The sequence below is a fragment of the Coccinella septempunctata genome, chromosome 1 (genome assembly GCF_907165205.1).
Source record: "Coccinella septempunctata chromosome 1, icCocSept1.1, whole genome shotgun sequence".
Lineage (NCBI taxonomy): Eukaryota > Metazoa > Arthropoda > Insecta > Coleoptera > Coccinellidae > Coccinella > Coccinella septempunctata.
The window spans coordinates 7,984,401-7,993,551 of NC_058189.1; the positions used below are offsets into that span (position 1 = coordinate 7,984,401).

General features: G+C 32.4%; 1 protein-coding gene across 1 annotated transcript in view; it reads left to right on the forward strand.

Annotated features, from left to right (window-relative positions):
* The window catches only part of LOC123311290 (irregular chiasm C-roughest protein), a 498,432-nt gene extending 491,418 nt beyond the window's left edge, over positions 1–7,014 (forward strand). The window contains exon 13 of the mRNA XM_044895177.1: positions 6,309–7,014. Within this exon, the coding sequence (XP_044751112.1) occupies positions 6,309–6,794 (486 nt within the window). The 3' untranslated portion in view covers positions 6,795–7,014. The remainder of the gene's footprint in view (positions 1–6,308) is intronic.
* The last annotated feature ends 2,137 nt before the right edge of the window (positions 7,015–9,151 follow it).

Sequence of the window (9,151 nt, forward strand, 5' to 3'; positions counted from 1 at the left end):
ACAAAGTTCCCCATTCGATCTCCCAAGAAAACATAACAGATATGTTACTGGTCACTTGGGATTTTTCAATATTGAATTGAATTATTTTACCGATGAATGAACATGTGAGTCACACAGGTAGGGGCCAGGTTGGGCACTTGATTGTTTCTGATAAATCTAAGAAAAAATATCTGTTTTACCGAAATTGTTGTTGTTCTATAATGAAACAAATTATTTCTCATAATTGAATACCTAAAAATATTTTGTTTATTTTTTATTTTTTTGAAGTTCAGGATGTAACTATTCGAGGACAGTCTAAGAGCGTCAGTTTACACAAAAGCAACCTTTTTCGTCCAGTTCTTCCTCTAAAAACTTTTCCACCTATTTGGTAGCACCCTGTATAAAAACCTGCTTGCAAATCTGCTCCATAATTATTTTCAAGTTGAGTTAGAATCATCTTACTGCATAAATTCTTGATTGTCGTTTAACCTCGCGAAAATTTCAAAAAGGATATTTTTAATATTTAATTCGAGGAAAAACAGTGTTTGCTGCTACCTGTCTATACTAAAATCATAAAAATGGAGATCTCCAGTCGCCAATAAAGTACATTTTTCTTCGGAAGAATACGATAGCAAAGGCCATTCATCTTACCTGAGAGCATTGGTAGCATCATTAGATATGAAAAAACATTTTCCTGCACAAGGTTTTTCCAAGAGGAGTGTTGCCTCGAAATGAGCTCTTGGGGAAATCATATCCGGTTGAACTTACTCTATGTTTTATTCACGCTTATAATGGAAATGAATGCTACCGTCTTTCTACTCAAAGAATAAGGAAAATACTCAAATATGTATAGAATTAATTATTTTTTCACTCCCTGGAGAAACGAGAAGAATATTACCTCTTTTTGGATTCATTGATTTATGCTTGAATATCGCGAAGTGTACCAAAAAATTCATTCACAATAAGCTTGTAGACTCGTTAATTTTCATGGAAGAAGATAGAGGGAAATGCACAGTTCACTTGAAATACTTCCAACGCAAAGGAAAAATTTCCACTTGAATAGTCAATCTCACACGTTTCACAACCATCTAATTCTGAAATTCTACAAATAATTTAGAAACTTACAATAGTCCCATTTCCATTAATAGTCATTTAATCAACTACAACATTTCCAGTTGTAATTCAGGAATGATCAATTGAAATTCATATAAGTAATGTTTATTTCAGAAACCTCCACTTGTATTTCACATGAGTCAATTTAATTTCAGAAATGGTCATTTGAAATTCAGTTTAGTTACTTCAAATAATAAATTTTGAAATAATCGAAAAACATCAAATATAATTCAGATTAGTCAATTCAATTTCAGAAATAGGTATTTGAGATTAGTTACATTCTCGGTTACATTAAATTTATTTCAAAAAACATCAAATGTAATTCAGATTAGTCAATTTGATTTCAGAAACCATCAATTGTAAATCAGATTAATCATTTGTAATTCAGAAACCATCATTCGTATATATTCAAGGTTATTTACCTGTTAATTGTCTAGAGGATTTATTTAATAGCTTATTATAGGGTGATTGATTATAAATGCTCTAGCCTTCCTTTAACTTTTCTGTGCCAAAAATATTTATACAAGAGTTTTATGATTCAACATTTTTTTCCACATATGTAGAGTGTTGCAGAATGTCTGAACGCAAATATATTTCCTTAATTCAAATGGGCACCTTATTTTTTATCTAATCTTTTCATTATCCTGAAATTTCTTAATCTTTTTTAACGTCAGTAATAGGATCTTTTAACGCATACTTCCTGTTATACTTAGTGTAATTTTAAATACAATTAGAATTAGATACATTCAAAGTTTTCTGAAATAAACTCGACTTATATGAAATACAAGTGATGTTTTCTGAATCTCAATTACTCAATTGAATATTTCTGAATTACAACTAAACTACTAAACATGTGGTAGTTTATTAATGACAGCGATTAATAATTTAGAGATATTCGTTTGAGTTAAATTAATAAACGAATTGATTACAAGATTTTGCTGCCGACCTCATTTTGGATTGAAATAGGGAATTCTTGATTGCAAAAAAGTGTTCATCTCTACCTAGAATAATTTGACTTTTCATAAATTTTTTATGTTTCTATCGTTGATATTTATGCGGCCGAGTTTCTAGAGAGCATTATATAGTTGGGGAGCCGACGATGCTAAATCGGGATTTACTAGAGCGTCGGGGGGACCCTTTGGATTTTGAAAATTAGATGGTAGAAAGAAAAAGGGTGGGGAAAGCGTCTGCAGTTTTCCAAAGATGTAAAAAAAATCGTCAGGTGTACAGTCCCTGGCCATATTATTAGACGCATTGATTCGATGCAAAATCTCAATATTGAATTATTAAATTGAATGTATATGTTACATATACTTCTTCTGTAAATGGTTTTCACATATAATATATCATATTCAATAAAAAATATTGATTTATTGATGATTAAACATGAAATTCTAATATTTTGCTGAGCCACCCTGTGTAGCTATGAGAGTTTCATACTATCAATGCAGAATTGTTCGGTTTGCTGCATTCGAAGATAATGATTTCATATGTGGATTATCGAAATAACGTCCGAACCTGCAGAATGCATGACGTCCACTGGAAGACATAGTACTGATTCATACTTAAGTACTAATACTACAACATCAAAAATAAATGCCAAATAGAAAAATTTGATGAGAGTCGTAGATAAAACTGACATTCTGTGGAAATGAAATTCAAATATTCTGCTTTTTCCTCGGGCAATACCAGTAAATATAAAAAAAATCCTCAGTGCGTCTAATAAACTGGCCAGGGACTGTACATACTCGAGCGTCTCAGATCAAGATACTGTATATGCCCAACGTGTCTCTGGTGTCTCTGCTGATAAATTCATGTTAATCTGACAGTTTGCGTGGTGGGGCTGGCCGTACGGAAGAGTTGAAAATGGTGAAACAAAAATTTTTTCGAACGTGTCAGATTTTTAGAGGATATGTGGATTGGACCCAAAGGAAGCTACTTTTCAAAAGACTGACGATTCGGACATGACTCATGGTCACAGCGGTCCTCAGAAACTGCAAAAAAAATCGTTACTTGTACATTTTCGAGCGTGTCAGATTTTCATACAGATGGTTAATCTCGGTTTTGCAAGCGTGTTGACCTTTAAATTTGACACTAATCAGGGGGGGTTTTCTTAATCTGACAGTTTGAAGATAATAACAAGGAATTTTTTTTAAATATCTTCTTTCCGGTACCTCTAATCATTTCTGTATTCATTATGAAAGTTGTAGATAATAAAACTCTATACATCTTTTGTCTGAAGCAATTTTACATTACTCTTAACCGTTGTTGAGTTAGATGCCGATAAGGGCGAGGAGCTTAGCCACACATGCGAAAGGCCAAGGTCAATGTAGAAACCCAGTGTAATGTACATTCATCGCCATATATCTCAAAAACGTTCAGACGTAGAAAAATTGCTACGGACAAAATTTGTAGAAAATTTTATGCTCTACAAATTTTGGAATGAATGCGAAAACAATTTGAAGCCCAGGAGAGGAGATAATTCAAGAAAACTGATTTTTGTGACTTTTATGGCCAATTTTTATTGTTTCGGCTTGCTGAAACTGTCAGATTATATTTTCCTTTCCGTTATTTTTGAATCATTAGCCATAAAATAAAATAAGAAAATAGGAAAATGCACTGGAGAATGTACAAATGACGTTTTTTTTGCAAGTTTGGCATCATCACACAAAATCTTGTCAATTTAAATTGTCAGATTAAGAGAATATATACTTAATTAACCACATATATTATATATCTTAATCTGACACGCTCGAGTATGTACAATTATCCTTTTTTTACTATTCTGATAGGCTGTCCTAGACAATTCCCCTTACCTATATACAGGTATACATTTTTGGTAGAGGTACTCTACAGAGTCCAAGATATTTGCTTTTATATTAATCTGACACGCTCGAGTAAATCTCGAATTTCCTTCTTGGGCTCCCCAACTATTATTCATTTTGAGTAAATCACATTGATATCATACCTTACGATATCTATTAAGGAATGTGGAGCTTATGGAGAGTAGAGAGGAGAACTAAAAACGTATTTCCAGAAACAGACAAAATAGGAGTCGGCAATTTTGTTTATTGATGTATGATGTATCCGTTTTCTTAAGCTCGCAGTCCAAGATATTTTCTCAAAATCTTCCACAAAGTGGAACTACATAACTACGCTCCACAGAGACCACCGTACCAACAACTTCTTCTAAGTTCGCACACTACGGCGTCTTTATGGATGCGTATTATCAGCTTATGTGTGCCTTGTTTTCGGAATAACTTGCTTGCCATAAAAAGTAGTCGATTTTTCGTTCGACAATTAGTACGTAAAATGTGATTTTATGTGATTTTATTATGATACCTGCTGAGTACTTCTATATGCTATGTTCTAGTGCCATCACAATTATGCATTAATAAGAAATATACCATTAAAAGGGTAATTAATTCGTGATTTCATGTACGTTTAACAGAGCTATTATTATGGGATCGGAAAAAAAAATTATAAATTGAAAATATGAACCCATTCAGTATATGGTTTTTAGCGAAAAACTAGTGACAGTTACGTTGATAGCCTATCGAATTTTCCGAGGTTCATCACAAAATCATTTCCAATTTCCCATTCAGAAATAGGTCGAGAGTGTAACTTATCCCATTGCTTCTTCAATAGTCAACCTACAAAATGAAAGATGTATTTAGATTGAAATAATTCAAGTTTTCCAAAAATAATTTCCCTGGAAATTCAAGTCTAGAAGTCCATAATTCGAATAAATTATTTAAATTAGAACAAATGTGAATTTTTAACAATCCGGAAAAGCATATTCAAATGGAATCAACGAAAAGGGTAATATGTCGAAACACGTAAAAAAATTGGAATGATACAATCAATGCCTCAAACTTTAACTCTAATTTTTTGTCTCCCATATCTTGGAGGCAAAACAAAACACTTACCAACACGTCTGGTTTTCCACACAGACTCCCGTCCTCAGCACTTTCTCAAACCACCTCACTTGATTCTAATAATCTACGCCACTGGTCAGTTGGGCGCCACGATCATCATAGGGATCATCGCACACAGACATCAACACATTCATTTCTGTAGATATAATTGTCCCAAATGTATTGTCCATCTATAAACTTTTATTGTGTATATGTGTATACCTCTATTACTGGAGTGGTCAATTGAAATTAATATACAGAAAAGAATTCGAGACTTGCATAGAATTGATAATAACACCTTAAATTTTAAAATCATCTCAAATCAAAACAAGTCAATTAAATAACTTAAAAGGTTCGGAGATATCTGAAACTGGTTTTATGTAGAAGATTTCACATCTCGAAAAAATGTTGTAATGTTCAGTTTACTAGAGTATTATGTACATATTGCCCCTCTGCATAATACTAGTATTATGCAGAGGGACATATTGTCTTTCAATTGAGGTTTAGCTCACCCTCTATTCCCTGAGAAGAATTTAGGGGTGCCCCTACACCTAGGTTTGAAGAGATTTTGGCTCACAATTTTGCTCAAAATATGTCTCCCTACCTTTAAAAATTGACCTATTCCGACTTTTTCTTTGAAAACGTCCTTATTGAGATCTATAATTGGCCTGGCAAGTTTTCAAATTGTCACTGTCAACCCCTGTAACTACTTCAAGAAAATTTGCAAAGCAAACCATAGTATTCAGGTAGAGGGTTGAGTGATCTTTCAATTGAGGTATGGCTCACCCCCTATTCCGTATTAAAAATCCCTCTTAAGTTTCAGTACTGCAGAGTGGAGGAGTTGTTTTGTGTTAGGTAAGAAGAGTCTGATCCACTAGAATTGAAATTATAACTTCTTGTCTTGAAACCTCACTTAGCTATTATTAGAAGAGTCATTTTAGGTGTTACTCTTTATGTTATTGAAGTATAAATTCTAGTGTGGAATATTTTTTAATTACTCTGTTAATCATGAATCAAGAGAAAAACATGTTATTTCAGACATTTTTATAAAAACGCTTTAAATCTATCAAGTTCACTTCGCTCTTCAAGAATAATTGACATCTAGAAAATTCAGAATTTCGAATTTAATTTTTTCAGGGCAATTTCAGATATATTCTTCGAATAAAAAGTTTAGTATCTCGTTATTTCATTAAAAAATTTAGTAAAATATCACAATGATGAATGTAATGACATTATATTTCAATTGAGCACTCCTATATTAACAACTAACACAAATCTAACATAAAGCTGTACATATAGCCGACACACACATTCAATGGTAGAAGTAGTTTAGAGGATAAGCCAAAAGAAAACATCTACTCTGGTCTCCATTCAACAAATCACCATCGAATGGGAGAACGCGATCTTCCTTTTGACTACTTCGATTCCGACAATACAGAGAGAAGTTACCGTCTAGAGCCAACGAAATATTACAGTTTCAATCCGTACAATGCGACAAAATCATACGAAAATTGGTCGTACAACACGATGACCCTGCACGGCAGTAATAGGTCGGCCCTGCCAAAAACAGATAAGTATGCCCACAGAGCGTCATTACCAGGCTCAGAATGCAATACACGCAGGTCGTCTAATAAGTACAGGAAGAATATTAATGCAAGGCCGAAGCCTCTGCAACTAGAAAATGAAAAATACTACGATCTCGTGTTCCCAAAGCAGCGAATCATGAATTTTTCCAATTCTGATTCGAAGTATCAGCCGGGTAACTTGGATAAAGCTGAATTGTAAATAATTAGATTATAAACGAAACGTGATTAGTTATTTCGTTGTGTATTTCCTGTAAATATTATTAAAAAGTGAGGATGTTCCCCTCAAACAAGAACAGCTATTACATTTTTCAACATATACACAGGTCGTATTCGAATATTATTGCATTGTCCATTAAAAATCTTCTTCGAAGTAAAGTTCTCGTACATTCTGTGAAAAATGGAATAGCCTATTTATGTTTGTCCATTTTGTGTATTCGTAACCCGAACGATTGCTAAATAAAACTTCTCAATGAAATTAATAGCGCTTTAGCGCTTGATCTATTTCCGATATTTCGAATGGATTAAATTCTCCAGCTGTACTTTCACCGATTCAATTTAAATTTGAAATGTATCTGTTTAATACCTTTTTTATTGATTATCTTGTATAGGTACTGATGATTGAATAGCTCTCAAATTCTAAAATGACAAACACAACCTTTCCACCAAGGTAAAATTTCACCAAATGGTGATCAGATAAACTCCGCTTACTCAAATATAGAATAAAATTCAAAGGAAATATTTCTAACATTGACATTTGCTTTCTCAAAACACAGAGACACTGCATTTTAAATTGAGTTAAGATGCGTAATCGACATAAATAGGCGAGTTTCTTTCGCAAGTTATATCAGTCCTCTATGTGCTGTGGTTACATCTAATCTCGGTTTAGACATAGAGAAAGGGTCTCTGGGTTTAGACCATGGAGGTAGGTTACCTCCATGGTTTAGACGCTTGGTGAAAATCGGCTCTAAGTATGGGCTATTGCTTAGCATGTAGGGACATAAAATATGTCGATCCCACGATTTAGCGTGTTTAAAATTTACATTAATTTTTTATTATCCACCCATTAAATTTTCATGAGTATACCAGGGTCCAATCATTTTCTGTTTCTATTATGCTCTACATGTTGGATAACAGCTCCTACCTACATTGAAATGATGTAACTCATCAACCATTTTCGCCTTTCATAGTAAAAATTCAACTACAAGTAACAAAATTTATGGAAAGTTTGTAATTATTGTCGAGGATATGTTGTCAACTATAAATTTATAGAGCTGAACAAAATGCTCCCATCAATCAAGAAAATCTTTCAATTTAACTAAAATTTTTACAGAAATATATTTTATTATAAGGATTTCGTTATATGTAAGAATTTGGCTGCTATTCAATGTTCTCTGAATAGTTTTTGTATTTTTATATGTCTTCGATCAATCTTAAGTTTTAGTTCTTCAAATGCTTATCTCATAAGCGAAAAACCTTCTCATATATGTGATGTTACAATAATAAATAATGAATAATCTTTGTATAATTCTGCAAGAATGCTATATATGTATTGTTGATTCATTGAATTACTTCTAACTATATCGTTGTATAAAAAATTTTAAATGAACTTTTCTGATAAGTAGATAAAAATATAATTTTATTTAGTCTCGACGTACCCAATGTAATTTTTCATTTTATTTATAAAAGCCTATTGAGATTACTATCAAGAATTGGTATTATTTGTGAATAACATAAAATTATTCAATCCGAATGTGAAAGTATTAACAGATATCTACTAATAGAAATATGTATATGGTAACAATAAATTACTGAAATATTATTGCTTCTTTATTTCTAACCATATTTGAACCCAATTTGAAAAATTGGGTACTTTGGCTGAATACAACGCCGTTAAAAAGAAATTTTTTTTAGTGTGGTCGTTATATAACAGAGCCTCGAGTAACTTATTATAATTAGAAAATTACATACAAAGGAAAAATTAGAAGAAAAATCCTAAATTCTGAGCTTGTTTTTGGAAATAGTTAAATACAATAAAATATTTTGGGAAATCCCACTTCATGCCTAATTAATGTAGGAAATAATATACAGATGAGGAACGTGTTCCATTTGAAAAACTTATATTTGCTTCATAACTATAAAAACAACGAATGAGATTAGGAAAAAACTAAATACGCCACTGGATTCTACGACAAAAATTCATTCTTTCACTATCGCTAAAACCGCACTCCTGTATTTTTAAAAGGGATAAGATAACCCGAAAAATTGCCCAAAATGGGATATACCCTATATACCATACAAATCTCGAAATGCGTTCAATCACATTTTTAGATTTTTCTCATAATTCTTGCGCTTCATGAAAAAAAATTCAACAAACAGGAAATAACTTTTCAATCTTTAAAATGATATTGTAACATGGCATGGAGCTCTTATTCTACTGTCTTTTGTAGTTCGAATCTTTTTAATGGGGTGCAGCACAGAATAATTCAAAGCCAACTGCTACGTTATAATTATTTATAAAGACCCCGTTGTTTGAAAATTTAAAATGTAAGCCCCTCG